Here is a 17,379-nt window from a genome sequence, read left to right on the forward strand (position 1 = left end):
AGTGTGAAGATGGTGAATTTATGATCCAAAGTGGGAGATGAGTACAATGCATAAAATGCTATAAAAATAGCAACATATTTAAACACGTCAAAGCCAAGGCAGTAGGAAAAAAGTGCAGGAATGTGTGTGTTTAAGAGCCTGCTTCATTGCATTTTCCTCTATACTGTTAAATCTAATTTTAAAAAACTATTTATATTATCCGTTAATGAGAAATAGTTGAATAAAAATTATGAAAGCTAAAAGACAACCTAGCTAGATGCTGCCAACATTCATTCTAATCGTTTTATTTTATTTAGGACGACAATATGGACACAGAATCCATTCTAGAAGAACTTCTTCTCAAAAGGTCACAGCAAAAGAAGAAAATGTCACCCAATAATTACAAAGAGCGGCTTTTTGTTTTGACCAAAACAAACCTCTCCTACTATGAATATGACAAAATGGTGAGACCCTATTTATTTCATTGTTTTTAATGCTACTTATTTTTCTCAAGTCTCCACAAAGTGCTTAATATAAGGAAACATCAGGTTTCTTAGCGAACACAGTAAAAATCAACTTGCACTCACTTATCACATTGTCTTTTCTTAGCCAAGTTATAATTAATTCAAGATAAAGCATTTTCAAACATTGCTTAACTTTACTAAGGCAAATTGTAACTTTAGAACAGTGGTTCTCAACTGGGGGTATTTTTGCCCTCCAAAGGATACTTGGCAATGGCTGGGGACATTTTTGGTTGTCATCATTGGGGGAGGGGGGCAGTCTGCTACTGGCATCGAGTGGGTGGAGGCCAGGGACGCAGCTAAACATCCTACAGTGCCCAGGCTGGCCCCGCCACAAAGAATGATCTGGCCCCGAATAGTGCTGAAGATGAGAAACCCTGTCTTAACAAATGCTGGAAATAAGACTATTTCTGTGCAGCTGAGAATTCTGTCACAGTAGAAATACTGAAATACTGTCATAAAATTGAAACAAGATGAAGATGCTTAATTTTCCTGAATAGATTAACCATATGGCAGGTGATTTGAAATGTGTTTCAAGATTATCAAAAAAAATTAAGTGCTGCTTGAAGACTTGCTTTTGGAGGAGTTTATGTCCACACTCGAAAAATATATTCTCTCATCATTGGATTTTGACTAGTATGGAATAATTGGAATGATTCTCACGTGCCCATCTCATCTCCCAATCTCCCTCCTAAGTGTAACGTTAACTTGATTCTGTTCTTTGTGCACCACTGTATATCACGTGAGGCATCTTATATTTTCCTTTTAATTCAGAAAAGAGGCAGCAGAAAAGGATCAATTGAGATTAAGAAAATCAGATGTGTGGAGAAAGTAAATCTTGAGGAGCAGACCCCGGTGGAGAGACAGTACCCATTTCAGGTAAGGGGAGGGATAACATTCCATTGGATGGATGGCTCTTCTTTTAATATTTTCTATTATGAACTCAGTATTGGGGGGATAAAGAAAGATGTTGCTAAATGATTCATTAAGACGATGGCAGGTGCTTATATTTGTGTAACCATAGAGAGCATTCTCAACCTCTCTCTGAATTTGGAACATCCCCAGATAGGATTGGGGCAGTTTGCTAAAATTCTATCCACCAAGCTGCCTTCCCTAGCGGGAGAGAAAGATAGATGAGTGTGTAAGCCTTAGTGGTCTGACTTGCCTTGGGGTCTGATGATCTCTTTCATCAAACATTGTGGAGCATTTCCAATATGCTACAAGGTACTAGGCAGGCTATCAGGAATAAAATGCCATCCCTGTCCCCAAGGCATTTACAGAGCATTATAATGCAGGGAGGTGGGTGTTAAGACGAAGGTGGCAGCGTAGCCATGGTGTCCCAGAAAGGAGAAGCTGCACTTCTCACTCCAAGAGGTCAGGGAGATTTCCTGTTGGAGGTGACACTCAGGTTGGGAAGGACAATGGGAGTTTAGCTCAGCAAAAACAGGAAGGGCAGCGAAACCAAAGAAACAGCAGATGTCAAGACCCTGGTAGGTGAAACAGTATGGCATGTTTGGAGAAATCCAGGTGGTGCTTAGAATTAAGCAGCCCCATGAAAGAGTGAGAGACGAGCCTGGAGAGGCAGCCAGGGCCATATCATGAATGCCTTTGCAAAGCACGCTAAGGAGTTTGAATTTTACCCTGAAGTATTTCAAACACCGGTCTCCTATGGAGAGGGTGCCTACAGTACCCCATGGAAGTGACTTGATCTAACACCTGCCCTACTTTTATTATATCAGGAACACTTATCTTTCTGCTCTAGAGACAGACAGACTGTTCTTCCAATGGTCAGACTACCCTGTGCTAGTATGAGGGAACAGTGGCCAAAAAATGAAATAAAATAAAATAATCCAGTCAGTGAACAGTCTATACTTCCCACTTAAAAAAAAAAAGAACATTGCCCAATTGGGAAAAACCGGAGGAGCGTGTGCTCATGGAAGATGCTTCAAATGAGTATCACCACGGCATGGAATACTCAAAAGAACATGAGCTTTGGAACACCACAGAGCTCCTAGCCCCACTGCTTATATTCGTGTAACCATAGACAACATTCTCAACATCTCTCTGAGTTTGTTTCTTCATTTGCAAAGTGGGCATAATCATATATTTTTATAGACTTGAAAGGGAATTAAAATGTTAAATTATCTAGGAAAGAGCCCAGAAACTAGTTGGTATTTAGTAAATGGTCTGTATTGTTTACCCACAAACGCTGAATAAACTAGAGAAGGATCTGGGCAAGATATTGGAATGTTTAAACATTTCACCAAGTATCATAAGGAATAGAAAATGATTTATACTGGGGATTCCAAGGGTGGGACATGACCCAAGGGAGTAAAGTAACAGGGAGACATATTTTCACTCAATATAAGCATGAACCATATAATGATCAGAATGAATGGAAATTGGCAAGGATGGCATAGCAAAAATAAAGGACATTCTATCCCTGAACATATTTTCAAGGATAGAGCAGATAAACATTTTCCAGTGGGCTATAAAGACAGTCATGCACTGGGTTGGTGGATAGACCAGAACACTTCTAAGACACCTGTAATGTCTAACATTTTATACTTTTATTAATTCTCCATGGTCCAGGGCATTCCTGCTGAGGCCTCAATGTTCACTGCTGTCAGATGCATCATTGCTGTGATTTTCCAAAGTGTAGAGGTGTCTGGGATAAAATAAATTGAGGGGTGGAGGATAAAAATAACTAGATTTAAAAAATCGAATTCCAGAGCTAATGTGTATCATATAGGCAAACTCAGTGTTTCTCTTGGATAACAAAAATTTGTACTTGTACCAGAGTGAACTATTACACAATTATATCTAAATGCACTAAATCTTTTCCTTTCCAGATTGTCTATAAAGATGGGCTTCTCTATGTGTATGCATCAAATGAAGAGAGCCGAAGTCAGTGGTTGAAAGCATTACAAAAAGGTAATTTTTTAAAAATGTCACCAAAGGGAGTCTCTGACTGGGCTCTTTTGAGGCTTAGTGTAGGAAAGATATGGCAATAAAAGGGCCTAACGCCGATACAGAAATCTGTTGATTTTCCTACCAACCTCAGAGAATGTGCTGCACTCATCCTTGTTTTGCATTCTCTTTGTTACCTAGAGGAAGCCTGGGGATCGGATTCCCTTTCCTGCCCAGCACAGAGCTGGCTATTGTGCCTTCCCCACAGCTAGGAGGAAGCCAGACCACCTGCTCTCCACCCACTGCGCTTGCCTTTATCAGAGCAAAGTCTAGATCCTCATGGGGCTCTCTCTTGGGTCCCGTAGCTACTGTGCTTTGGATATTTACAGAAAATTATGTCTAATACTTACTAATACTTATCATTTGCCAGCTACTGTGTCAAGTAGTTGTAAAACATTTTCTTAGGTAATCCTCTTGACAACTCTACGGCAAGGGGTAATAATACTATTCTCCATTTTTCAGATAAGTGAAATTAAACAGACATGGCAAACGTCACATACCTAATTACGGAGAACACATAATTCAATTACCCAAACCCAACTTTTTAAACAGTACAGTATAAATGCCAGGCAAAACTGGGAATTTCATGAAACATTTATTTAGTGATTCTTAGGCTGCCCTGGTAACAACCTTTGACAGAAGAGAGAAAATTATTACTAATTTGGCACTATGATGTTTCTCCCTATGATATTTTTATTTTAAAGGTGGGTAATGGTGTGAGGACAGTATTTAACTCAAACGAGTGACTCTATTGGTGGAATTTCAGATATTAAGCTCCCAGATGGGGGAAGATTTTACTTCATTTAAGTTTTAGATTCGGGCTCTTCTCACTACCCCTCAAATTACACCACTTAGACAACCACCTACTCTACTTCAATGCAAATACATCCTTTTTCACTCATAGGGCTTAATTTTCCCTTTGTATGAAAGGGTTTAGCAACCTATTCTGTAGGAGAATCAAGTGGTCCAGGTAAGAGAAAACAACATGGTTTTTTAAAATATGCACATATTCCTAGAAAAGTAGCCCCATAAACCGTTTATTCCTTAATGGAAACAGGTCAAAAGTCACGAAAGACCAAGAAGGGATGAGGAACTGTTCTAGCTCAAGAAAAACTAGAAAACTAAATGCCATGTGTGTTTCTAGATTGGATCCTCCATCAGAAAAAGTGAATGATTACAAAGGGTATTATTGGAATAACTGGAAAATTTTTGAATACAAAATATATATTAAGTAACAGTATGGTATCAGTGTTAAATTTCTTGAATTTGATAATTGTATTACAGTTATGTAAGGAAATGTCCTTGTTAACAGAAGTTACATGCTAAAGTAGTTATGGATGACATTATTTAGGTCATGATATCTGTGACTTACTCTCAAATGGTTAAGCAAAATATAATAATGATAAAAACTTTTAATAATAATAATAATAATGTGTATGTACAGAGAGAAAATGAGATGAAACAAATGTGGCAAACAGTTAAAAGTTGGTGAGTCTGTGTGAAGGGTATATGGACATTCACTGCACTATTCTTGCAACTTTTCTGCACATTTGAAATGTTTCAAAATAAAAAGCAGAAGCGGGGGGAGTATATGTTTATTGGAAACTTCTTTTCTTCTTGCTAAGATCTAGTGCTACTCTAAAATCCTAACACCAAGCTGATGCGTATATGTAGTTTCTAGCAGTTTTTTTTTTAAGACTGATATAAGTTATTGTGTTGTTCTTACTAAAACATGATTAGACTTTTCTTTTTGGCTTTTTAACTCCTGAGTGAAAGACTTACATCCTTTGGGAACCATTTGCTCTTAGCCTGGTTGCTAGCAAAATGAGGTTTTCATTGTTTTATGATAACAGCACTTACTGAATGTGTTTCTTCTCTTGGGCCAACGTTTACTCATGCTATGTTTTCTTCCTGCCTGCTCCCCAGAGATAAGGGGCAACCCCCATCTGCTGATCAAGTACCACAGTGGGTTCTTCGTGTACGGGAAGTTCCTGTGCTGCCAGCAGAGTTGCAAAGCGGCCCCAGGATGTACTCTCTGGGAAGCATGTAATGTGACCCCTCTGTCGGGCTGGACCCTGGGTGGACGAGGCCCTTTAGGCAAACCTGGCAAATGCCAGAACAGCTCGCCAGTTCAGGAAAACAAGATGTGCCAGATTGGTCAGCATCATGAATATCCAGCTTCGAACATGATATCTAGCAAATGAAATCTAATTCCATGGTCAATTGAGTCATGTTCCTTAAAATAATAACAATATGAACATCTGCCATTCATTCATGTCATGAGAAATATTTTTAAATGGAAATCATAAATCAAGCAAGGAGCTGTTTATTTCCTCCCAAAATTCTTCCTGGTTGAAGATAAACTCCAGATGGGTAGAACGTGGTGAACATATCACCATGGTTCACAAACTAACATCATAAACTTAAAAAACCAACATTCTTTTCAAAAATATGTCCAAGGATAAAATTTAAGTAACACTTTTAATCGCCATATATACCAAAATGATGGATGGCCAAGTTTTCAGATATATTTAAAGTGGTTTGCCATTCTGTACATGTTTGTTGATTTCTTAATAACATCACAGAAAGTAGTGTAGGGTTTGCTTTACATGCAATCGGATTCTATCCAGAGTTATATTCCCAGGGAAATCTGCCTGAGACTTTATCCAGGGACAGAAAGCCCACTGAGTGGCTCTGAAGGGCTAAGGGAGGGAAAGAATTATGTTGTTTTCTGCTTGTGCCCTACGGGGCCCCATTCTATCACCAGGATACTTACATGAAGCAGTCATATATTTTAGAAGTTTATCGTTGCTTAACAACATGAAGTTGTTGATAAATAAGAAGGAGAACTTATTTTGGTAACAGTTTTACCAGCCTGGACAAAATATGCTTGGACTATAATGACTTTAAAGAATTAAATGAGATCAGTTGCATGATAACAACTTCAGGAACTGTAAAACAAGGACGTGAAATATCATTCAAATTCACCCCACAATAGTATTGACCCCCGACAATCGTGTTAATACTACGGGTAATTTTACAACAAAATCAGTGACTAAATATTCATTGTATTTCCCATCTCAATTAAACTATACAATGAATATTTATTCATCTTAATTAGATCACATTGCCCTTTATACTCATGAATTGTAATGATTTAATGAACTATACAGAATGAACTGTGCATGTATCTTCCCTCCAGTGTGAAGGGCCAGAGAGTAATGTCTCCATACAGCATTAATCATTTACCCCACTGATTCTGTCTACGGTCAGCATTATTACTCAGCAGGCCAGATTCCAGCTCTGACTTTGCCCTAACTCCCTGGGAAAGAGCAGGAAAACAGGCCAGAGAGAGCACTGCCTTGGGATTATCTTCCTGGGCTCTGTCTGGACGGCAACTGCCATGTGTCCTGGGGGCCAAAGGCTCTCTGCCGGCCTCTGAAGAAAACTACAGAATGTAGTAGAGATGTCATGGCTTGCAGAAGGCTGTGATATTGTCTGTCTGCCTAAGTGTAACTTCTTCCCTCGGCCTCCTCCTCTGCTGAGCTACAAGGCAGCCCGCAGGCACATCTACTAGGAAGGGAACAGTTGGGCATCTTTGCTTCCTTCTGTTTCCAAAATGTCATGGACCATCCTCTGTCCAAGGTATATATGGCCTATAAATAAGTTGACCATACACCCCAATTTGTTTGGGACAATCTCATCCTGCAGCTGGGGACGAGGCATAATTATTAAAAGCCTACCCATCACTGTCAGAAATGTTCCAGCTGAGTCAATAAACCATATGGCGACCCCACTTATAAGGCATACAATGGCTTCACCCTCACAACCTGGATGTCTATCTACATGTGTGAGTAGAAAGAAAAACCAACAAGTATCCTAACAACGGGAGGGGGGGGGAAGCATATGATAAGTTTGTTCACTTACAAATCAGCTATTTCTATGCATCTTGTATGAGCTGATCAAAGAAGAATCAGACATGGATTCTGAATCCTAGGGTCGTAGATACTACCCAATGAGATTAGATATCTGTTACTCAGATACGAGGTGGAAATGTGGTATAAATTAACAGTTTATAGAATTTAGAGGACCTTGAATTTCTTATCCACTTAGGAAGATACTGATAATCAATGGTGAAGTGGTATCTGAGTTGGGTATTATACAGGAAAGCAACAGAATCACTCCAGATGTTCTGTCTAAGTTCATGTAATCTGGAGTATTGCTCACACAATCTAGTTCACTCTTTTGATTCATAACATTGGGTGTTTTGCTTTGTTTTATTTAAAGTTTTTTCTGCTATTACTTGGTTTTACTCTTCAGATGCTGATCTGCACATTGAACCCAAAGAAGAAAAACACAGAGTTCCCATCTTCCCAGACAGAGTGGTAAGTCGACATTTCAATTTTTTCATAGTCAGGATATATTAAATAAACCAAGAGTTGCCAAATTCAAGACTAGAATACATGGGCTTCATTCAGAATGCCCAGCAAAGAGAGAGAAGACGTGACCTATCGCCAATAGCCATGGCAGTAGCAAATAATAAATTCAAACATAGAACCATTTTACCATTTTATGTTTTTTGCATTTAACGACTGGGCCTTTTTCTAACCTGTAAACACAAAAAATGGTGTATGTGGGAGAAGCCCTTAAGATGGCATCACATATAACAGGCAGCTAGGCTGACAATAGGCTGACATTCCTCCCCCACCACCAGCATGGCTAAGTCTGCCTCATGTTCGTATCCTGGCAAAGGAACGGGACCCCATAGGGCACGCGCAGAATATAATTCTTTCCTTCCATTATCCCTTCAGAGCCACTTGGTGGGCTTTCTTCTCTGTCCCTGAGGTATGTCATTACCTCAGATGACATAAAATTTCCCAATTACTAGTAGTCATGAGAACAGCCTCTAAAGTGATCCATCCAATGTTATAATCCCATGACTCGAAACGTCATTTCAAGTTAAACCATCCCCCCCTTCCCTTAGCTCAAGTCTACATCAGAGGGCAGCCTGCTTTGGGGGAGGGGTCATGGAGAGGCTGAGATTTCTGACGCTTTCAGGATTGAGGCCCAGGAAGAGACGGTCTAATGAAAAAGAGACGGTCATACGTGGCCACTCCCATCATGATTTGGTAGTGGTGGCTTCTGGGTGAGACAGTTTTCCAGTGCTGATTCTTTATCATACAGGAGACTTTCGTGGATTTCCCCCTGGGGTGCAGTTTTACGACAGAGCAAATGTCTTGACCCTTAGCTCTTCGGTTTCTATCCCTCAAACTTTCTACTGGGTCCATTCACTCATCTGGGGCAGAGTTCCTTTCAAGATGGCTCCCAGCCAACCCTCACTCAAGGGTGGAGTTGGCCTACAGGAAAACAAACAAAACCTTGATTGCTCTGCTCAGTAAAACTGTATGTGGCTCGCGCTCACAGTACAGGCTATCCTTGTACTCTGCTCTCTTGGGTTCAAAGCCATAACTTCCTGCTTTTAGGCTTCCCAGGTAGGTGTCAGCCTCCTCAAATGCCAGGAGACACATAAAATGGCCTCCCTGTGGTTTTGTGGAAGCTCACCTGAAAGTAAGGGAGCATCTCCATCCACCCATCAGCTCTGTGGTGTCTTGGGTACTTATTTTCACCTACACACATTCACACATACTTACTTCTCTCTTTCTATCTAAGTAAAAACCATGTAACTTTTGTAAACCAACATGAAGGACAAAAAGAAATCCATTATTGTCATAGGTTGAATTTTTGTCTCCCCAGATTCATGTCCACCCAAAACCTCAGAATGTGACCTCATTTGGAAAGAGGGTCTTTGCAGATATAATTAGTTAAGGATCAAGATGAGATCATACTGGATTAGGATAGATCATAAATTCAATCACTGATGTCCTTGTAAGAAGAGGAGGGGACACAGAGAGATACACAGAGAAGGAGGCCATTTAAAGACCTAAGCAGAGATTGGACTTATGATGCCACAAGCCAAGAATGCCTAGAACCACCAGAAGCTGGAAGAGGCAAGCAAAGATCCTCCCCCACAGCCTTTAAGTGAAACCTTGATTTTGGACTTTTGACCTCCAGAGCTGTGAGAGAATAAATTTCTGTTGTTTTCAACCACCAAATGTGTAGTAATTTGTTATGGCAGCCCTAGGAAACTGATGGAATTTTTAAGGTTTGGGGGTTTTAGTTTGTTATCAGTGATATTGCTTTTTTTGGTTTGGATACATGCTACAGCCCTGAAGCTTGAAAATTATGGCTCTGTAAAACACCTAAGAGCAATGTCCAGAATAAGCAAAGGTCAATTAGTGGTTACCTAGGGGCAGGATGGGAACGGAGACTAACTAGAAATGGGCCCGAGAGATCTTACAGGAGTGATGGAAAGATGCTAAGACTGGATTGTGGTGATGACTGCTCAACTTGATAAATTTACTAAAAATCACTGAATTCTACACTTACAAGGGGTGAATTTTATAGTATGTGGTATGTAAATTATACTCTAATAAAGTTTATTTTAAACAAATCTAAGAGCAGAGGATAATTTAGGAGCCCAAAACCCTGGCATCTAGTCTCTGGCAAGTAATTCCCTCCCCCTCCCTCCCCCTTTCTCCCTTCTCCTTCCTCCTTCCCCCCTCCCTCCCCATTCCTCCTTCTCCCTCCCTCCCTCCCTCCTCCCCCTCCTCCCTTCCTCCCCCCGTCTCCCCTCCCTTCCTCCCTCCCCCCCTCCTTCCTTCCTCCCCACTCCCTTCCTTCCCTCCTCCCTCCCTCCCCCTCCCCCCTCCTTTCGCCCTCCCTCCCCCACTCCCTCCCTTCCCTCCTCCCTTCCTTCCGATTTTTTAAAATTTAAGAGCTAATATACTTTGGTTGTTAGTCCCCAGTTCATGCATCTGTGCCTCACTGTGATGTACTAAAATCTCTTATCCTTCAAAGCTGAAGATTCCTCGAGCAGTTCCTATTCTCAAGATGGATGAACCATCTTCAAGTACCGCTCTAGCTCAGTATGACAGTGACTCCAAGAAAAACTGTGGCTCCCAGTCAAACATCAACATGTGGTATATGCCAAGAGAAGACTGCCCTGACTGGTGGCAAGTAAGAAGACTGAAAAGGTAAACCCCAGCTTTCAGTCTGGCTGTGCGGTGCATAGAGTAGACACTGCCCCACTGCCTTGGAGCTGAGCCTCAACTCGGTCCACACAGGCCTCAGCTGAGATAGAGATGCCCTCTGAGAAAATGTTCAGTGCCTGAGCCGGAAGCCTGGGTAGCTAGCGGTGGCCCTGCTGAGACTCAGCAGCACAGACTTTCCATTTAGATGATTATATCTAATGATCTAAGTAATACTTGAGCATTTTATTCCCTTTCCTTTCTCTCCCCTCTTCCTCCAAATAACCCCATGCTCCAGAACACCAAATCTTTAAACTATATCCTCCATCTGAGAGAGCTCAGAGTGGGTTACTTTTTAATGTACTTCAGCATCACTGGCCAAATGACCAGTAAATCAAGTGAGGCCATGGCTGCCTTCTCAGGAGGTACACCTTCGCCCACACAGTCTTCTTTGCCACTTCCTCTTTTCACTTACCATCTGGGACATTTTTCCCATTTGAATACATGAGGACATACTAAATTTTTAATTTTTTAAAGTTTTAATTGTGGTAAAACGTAATGTAAAGTTTGCCACCTTAGTCATTTTGCAGTGTAGAGTTCAGCAGTGCTCATTACATTCCCAGTGTTGTGCAACCTGCCTGATTACTCTGAATGTCTGTATAGTATTCCCTCATGTGGATAAACCTAAGCGATGCACAATTGATGGATACTCTCCACGTGCTCTTAAAAACCACAAAAAGGCTAAATAAATCGCTTAGCATTTTTAAATAAGAGTTTTCTTATGAAGAACTGAAAGGAAAAAGCTATGTTAGTGAGCAAGGCTGTTTGGGAAGCTGGGGAAGGAGGTATTGCTGTGCTGGGGCTTCTCCAGGCATTCACTGAAGTGTGGTTTTGAAAAAGAACCTGGGCTGTGAAGGCAAACAGGAAGTAGGTCCTACATTCCAAATAAAACAGCCTTTGGACTTGGAGAAGTCGGTACTTCCTCATGCTCCTCTTCGCACCCCAAATGAGAGAGAGAAAATGATGGGTGGCAGAGGATGAAGAGAATCCTGCAGATCCATCTGTGTCCACATGGAGTTAAACGGTTTGATATTTTCAGGACTTTCCTTTGCAATCATAACAGCAAAGAGGAAAATAACTTATTTTAAAATATATCAGCAACAGAATGCTTGCATACATACAAGAAAATCAGGGCAAACCCAGTCAAGATGATTTATTAATCCAAGTTTTCTATTGTTTGGGGTTATTATGAGCCATTATTAAAATTCTCTTTTGTTTAGGCATCCTGTCAAACTACTGCTTTTTAGTGGAGTCCCTGCAAGTCTGAAAATGTGAAAATGACTCAATAGCTTCCATTTCCAAACCAAGTGACATATATGGGTCAAAATGTTAAAGCTGAAACATATCTAACAAAATTACTTTTGTCATTTAACATTTATAAATAAACATCAATTTATGAAATGTATCCCTCTTTTTTGTAGCAGTGAAGATTTGGCATGCAGTAACCAAAGGGAAAGAAATGTTGTAGATCACAGCACCTTAAAGATGTCATGGTAAATCAAATTCAGATATTCTTTTACACCCAGGATTTCTTCCATTTGCAGGAAAACTAACCACATTTGTAATAATTTTGCAACTAGCCTTTACTTTTTAAGGTAAATATAAAACAAATCCAGGTAGTTTGCTTCTCTGAACCCTGAAGGTGGTCTGAGTTGATGGCTTCTGGGTCACGCTGATACTTCCTACCCATCGTTCATGATATACACTGGTGTTCTCATGAACACGGACATACCGGGCTCAGGCATCTCTAGCAGGAGGGAAAGCAACGTAGAGTTGAGTAACTCTTCTCTGAGAATAGCTCTATACACAACCAAGCTTTTCTCTGGCTTTATATCACGGCTCTCCCGGAAGCGTCCTCATTTATTTCACGAGCCCGCTCTTCTGACAGAGTCAAAGAAATCTACATTCCTGGGGGCCTTCTGTATCAAGGAGCCAATTTCTCATGAAACTGGGCATGAGCTCAACTTTTAAGCAATTCTCTCTTCACTCCGCTGACACCTTCCCAAGTGCAAAAAAGGAGAAGCTAACAGTCCAGATTTTATTCACATGGATGAAAGCAGGGTGGGGTTTGATATGGCACTGTGAGGCACCTGGATTATTTCTTGGTGGTTTTTTTTTTTTTTTGTATTCATGTCATTCCCTCTCTTCTTAAGGGGATCCCCTGAGTCAAGTTCATCTGAAGAAGAGGAAAACCTTGATGACTATGAGTGAGTTTTGAAAGTCCTCTGTGTTTCTCTAAAACTAGACATAGATGTTTCTATTGTTTTCTTCCCCTAAGGTTATAAGCAGATGGCTCAAACTTGCTCAGGAGGCTGTATTTACATGGAGACACTCATGTGAGGTTCTGGGCCATGTATCTGGAGGATGGGTGACAATGAACTGGGTTGTTACTAATGAAAGTATTTTTCCCCAGTCTGGATGATCTAAATCAGCTGCACATATTCCTGGGATTTATCACATACCTGGCCTCCTCTTCATTTCGCTTTGACTTCATAGATACAGTCCATGACATTTCTGCTGATTATTTCTTCCCTGGAGGCCCCTTGCCAGGATGATGTTTGAAGGCTCTTATTAGCGTTGAGTCCAATTGTGAAGTTAGTTATGATGCAGTAATTTTACAAGGTAGCACAACCGAGCCTTGAATATCACAGCATTTATGTTGAGAGATTCCTATTCCTAGAGTGACCTTACCATTGAACATCCAAACTAGGACACTTTAGGAAGAGAAAGAGTACACTGCTCAATGTTACATCTGGACATCAGGCATAAACTGGACTCCTGTGGGCAAATAAGAATGTGTGATCACCCCAATTACACTGCGACAGGGTGGTCTTAAGTGGCTGTTAAGGTCCTTTCCAAAATCTAAGACTCTATCATTTGACAACAAATAGGGACAAAATAATCCTCTCCTGGACTTAGAGTCTGGCATTAAGGAGAGGTGGGAGTAATAAGGCACACTGCATCTCTCAGACACCTGCTACCCAACAGCGACCAATTCAGTTGGACACTAGGGTAACACATATTTCTAGTTCTGGTTTTGTATGAGTGCTGTTATTGATTCATTGGCTACGAGTGCAGTGAGAGCATTTACAAAGTACATGTCACTCTTCACCACCTTCTGGTTCCCCTTTGACCGTAGCTTCTTCCCCAACATCTACCCTCTGGAAAGCAACTACTGGAATCATTCAAACTAAGATAAAAATGACTGAGATACAAAATGTAAAACCGATAGCTAGTGGGAAGCAGCCGCATAGCACAGGGAGGTCAGCTCGGTGCTCTGTGACCACCTAGAGGGGTGGGATAGGGAGGGTGGGAGGGAGACGCAAGAGGGAAGGGATATGGGGACATATGTATACGTATAGCTGATTCACTTCGTTATAAAGCAGAAACTAACACACCATTGTAAAGCAATTATACACCAATAAAGATGTTAAAAAGAAAAATGACTGAGAAATGCTAGCACAAAAATCATCCAAAGATAATTATACTTTAACAGATGACAAAGACTTAAACCAAAGGGAGAGAACCTCTAATCATGGATTTTAGTCTTTCGCATTTAGATGAATTGGAAGGCTTTCTTTGAGTTGGAAAGCCCAGGTCTGACCATATAGACAGTCTCTATCTCCATCATTTCTAGATTCCAATGGGGTGGAGAGGCGTGCCCTGGGGAAATGATCAGGGCCGCACCCCAGAATCATAATTGGGTGGCGGAGACTGAGGAGTCTGAGTTTTTAACACCTCCTCAAGTGATCCTCTTGAACAGCCAGGTTTGGAAAACCCTGATCTGGGCCAATGCCTCATTTTACAGGTGAGAAAGTTAAGTGACAAGTTATACAATTAAAAACTATTAATTCTCAAAATGGAAATCCTTTCTATTGCAGCTGGTTTGCAGGTAACATCTCCAGGTCACAATCTGAGCAGTTACTGAGACAAAAGGTAAGTAGTCTAGTCTTTAAAATGGCCTCTAAGGATGTCTTTCTACTGTTGGGCGTGGAGGGTAATGCACTGCTCATAGAAACCTTGCTGCGAATTACACAGCCAAGACATCAGAGTGTTAACTGTCCGCCCTGTGGGTTACCAGGCCCTTCACAGCCAGCCACTTCCTCTAACCCCAGTGCTCTGTAAGAAACCACTCCAAAATGTAGTGGCTTCAAACAACAAGCTTTATGATTCTTCACCGCTCTATGAGTCAGCTGGGCCAGCAGTTCTGCAGGTTCTGCTTAGGGTCACCCATGTGGCTGCATTTAGCTGGTGGATTGACTAAGGGTGCGGTTAGCTGGGGTAGTCAACCAGGGTGCCATATTCCATCTCCATGGGGCTAACTTGGGCTTCCTCACAGCATGGTCATCTCAAGGCAGCGGTTGAAGAGGCCAAGCCCCACAGTTCAGTGCAAGCAATTACAGAGTCTCAGCTTTTGTCATGTTTGCTAATGTCCCACTGGCCAAAGCAAATCACCTGGGCCAGCCCAAAGTCGATGTGGGAGGGGACTACACAGGGCAGGAATATACAAAGAGATGATTTACTGGGGGCCATCTGTACCTCATACTTCAAGCCTGTCACTAAAACCATTAGCACCTAAACCAGAGTACAGCAGATGTAATGGGGAATAAATCTATTGGATTTTGTTACTAATTGGTAATGGACTTACCAATTGCAAACTCTTTTGACCTACAAAAATGACACTTTGCTATAGTTCAACCTAATACAACACACCAATTATTTCTTGGAGGGGTACTAGTGAGAATGTGGTGACCACTACCTAACTTGGTATTTTGTCACATGCATGGTTTAATATCCACTTTGTCTAAATCTAAATATGCTTAGTATCAGCACATTACAAAAGACAAGTTGAGCATAAATTTAATAAATGGTTTGTTCTGCATCTTTGGTTTTCTAAAACCTTCCAAGGGCATGATATGGTGATATGTGGTTTAAAATTTTATCTCTGAAAGATTAAAACGTTAGGCTTGCACAAACACAAAACAGGGAAAATTATCAGAGAAGGTTAAAAATTAACTGGAGAGGAAGAGTTGAAGCACACAGGGTAGATCTATAAAGACACTGAGTGAGAGAAGGAGGAAAGCTAAACCAGGGGTCCCTTCTGTGCCAACTGGTGAGTAATCTGTGCCATCAATGTTTAAAGTGGATCTAAAAGATCTACTTTCCTACCACCTACCAGGGCAAATCGTTTTCAAGAATAATGAAAATGTTTTCTGTCCCTTCCACACTCTCCTTCCTGTTTAGGGAAAAGAAGGAGCATTTATGGTTAGAAATTCCAGCCAGGCGGGAATGTACACAGTGTCCTTGTTTAGTAAGGCTATGAAGTAAGTATGATGCGGACTTCTTTCATCTTCTTGTGTATGTTCTTTGAATATGCTGGTCATTCAGTCACATTTTGGGACAAGATCCCATCTTTAAAGTCTGGAATTTGGGATCAAAGTATTTCTGTGGAATGCGACCATTCGTAGTTGCCTTCCCCGCCCCCCCCCCCCAACCCCGTACTATCAAGAGGCTGTTTTCTGGGCGATTCTCTCCTGCCCATCCCAGACAGCAGCAGAGCGCCCAGTGCACGGCGAGCCTTTAACATTTGTGAAAGGAATCCTGCGTTATTCCCCCTTGATTCATCCTAAGCCTAGAAAGAGAAAAATAATAGGAATGGTGCCTCTACACTCTTGGCCCTAGCCACCTGCTGAGCTGAGAAAGCTACCCCAGTGTCTGGTTTTTAGTAAGTCTTTCCAGGGGGAGCAGGAGGTTGAATCAGTGTAGCTGTGTTCCCTGGATGGCTTCTTTCTAGGGTGCTGTCCTGTTGGTGTGGTTAAGAGTTCTGCTGTTAAGCTGCACCTCTGAGTCCAAATCCTGACTCTGCCATTTCAAAACGTTATGACATTAAGCAAGTTTCTTAACTTCTGTGCCTCAACTTCCTTATCTGAAAAGTGGACATAATAACAATTATTATGTCCTATGGATGAAGTGGGTTAATTCACATATTGGATCAGAACAGTGCCTGGCACATAACACACACTTAATAAAGTAATAGTAATCACTAGTATTGTTGTTGTTGGGAAACAGTAATTCTACTACCCCCCCCCCATGCTTAGGTATATAAGGCCCCACGGTTACCTCAGGCAAGTCACCCTCACCAACATTAGGGTCCCCCTCCAGAGTTTTACAAGCCACTTTCCCATTGGTTGTTAGCCTTTTTATTCCTTCTAAACATCCTGTGAAGCAAACAGGAAAGCTGTTTTTATTCGCACCATTTTACATATGAGAGGACTGAGGTTCAAAGAGAGCTTTTCTTTTCTTTTTTTTTTTTTAACATCTTTATTGGAGTATAACTGCTTTACAATGGTGTGTTATTTTCTGCTTTACAACAAAGTGAAGCAGTTATACATATACATACATCCCCGTATCTCCTCCCTCTTCCATCTCCCTCCCTCCCACCCTCCCTATCCCACCCCTCTAGGTGATCACAAAGCATCGAGCTGACCTCCCTGTGCTATGCGGCTGCTTCCCACTAGCTATCTATTTTACGTTTGCTAGTGTATACATGTCCATGCCACTCTCAAAGAGAGCTTATAAAGACCACCCTCAAAACTAATAAATGACAGACTTGAAGCCAAGCCTTCAACAGCCAAGTTCATGTTCCCTCAATCATATCCCTGTGCCTATGCTGAAACCACCCAATGTTTTGGAATGAGAATCTGGTCAAATCTTGATTAGGGCCATTTGAAAAAAAAAAGTCTATGTGTGCGACCCTTTTT

At 41.3% G+C, this 17,379-nt stretch overlaps 1 protein-coding gene across 2 annotated transcripts in view; it reads left to right on the forward strand.

Annotated features, from left to right (window-relative positions):
- Positions 1-296: 296 nt before the first annotated feature.
- The window catches only part of BMX (BMX non-receptor tyrosine kinase), a 39,620-nt gene continuing 22,537 nt past the window's right edge, over positions 297-17,379 (forward strand). Inside the window, exons 1-11 of one of the 2 annotated variants that reach the window (XM_068533026.1) lie at positions 306-443; positions 1,275-1,379; positions 3,353-3,434; positions 5,397-5,516; positions 7,791-7,855; positions 10,389-10,564; positions 10,896-10,901; positions 12,040-12,111; positions 12,772-12,825; positions 14,500-14,554; positions 15,863-15,942. In XM_068533026.1, the coding sequence (XP_068389127.1) occupies positions 306-443; positions 1,275-1,379; positions 3,353-3,434; positions 5,397-5,516; positions 7,791-7,855; positions 10,389-10,564; positions 10,896-10,901; positions 12,040-12,111; positions 12,772-12,825; positions 14,500-14,554; positions 15,863-15,942 (953 nt within the window). Of the gene's footprint in view, positions 444-1,274; positions 1,380-3,352; positions 3,435-5,396; positions 5,517-7,790; positions 7,856-10,388; positions 10,565-10,895; positions 10,902-12,039; positions 12,112-12,771; positions 12,826-14,499; positions 14,555-15,862; positions 15,943-17,379 lie in introns of both variants that reach the window. The other variant, XM_068533028.1, reaches the window with a different exon arrangement.

This window comes from Eschrichtius robustus, chromosome X (genome assembly GCF_028021215.1).
Source record: "Eschrichtius robustus isolate mEscRob2 chromosome X, mEscRob2.pri, whole genome shotgun sequence".
In the NCBI taxonomy this organism is placed as follows: Eukaryota; Metazoa; Chordata; class Mammalia; order Artiodactyla; family Eschrichtiidae; genus Eschrichtius; species Eschrichtius robustus.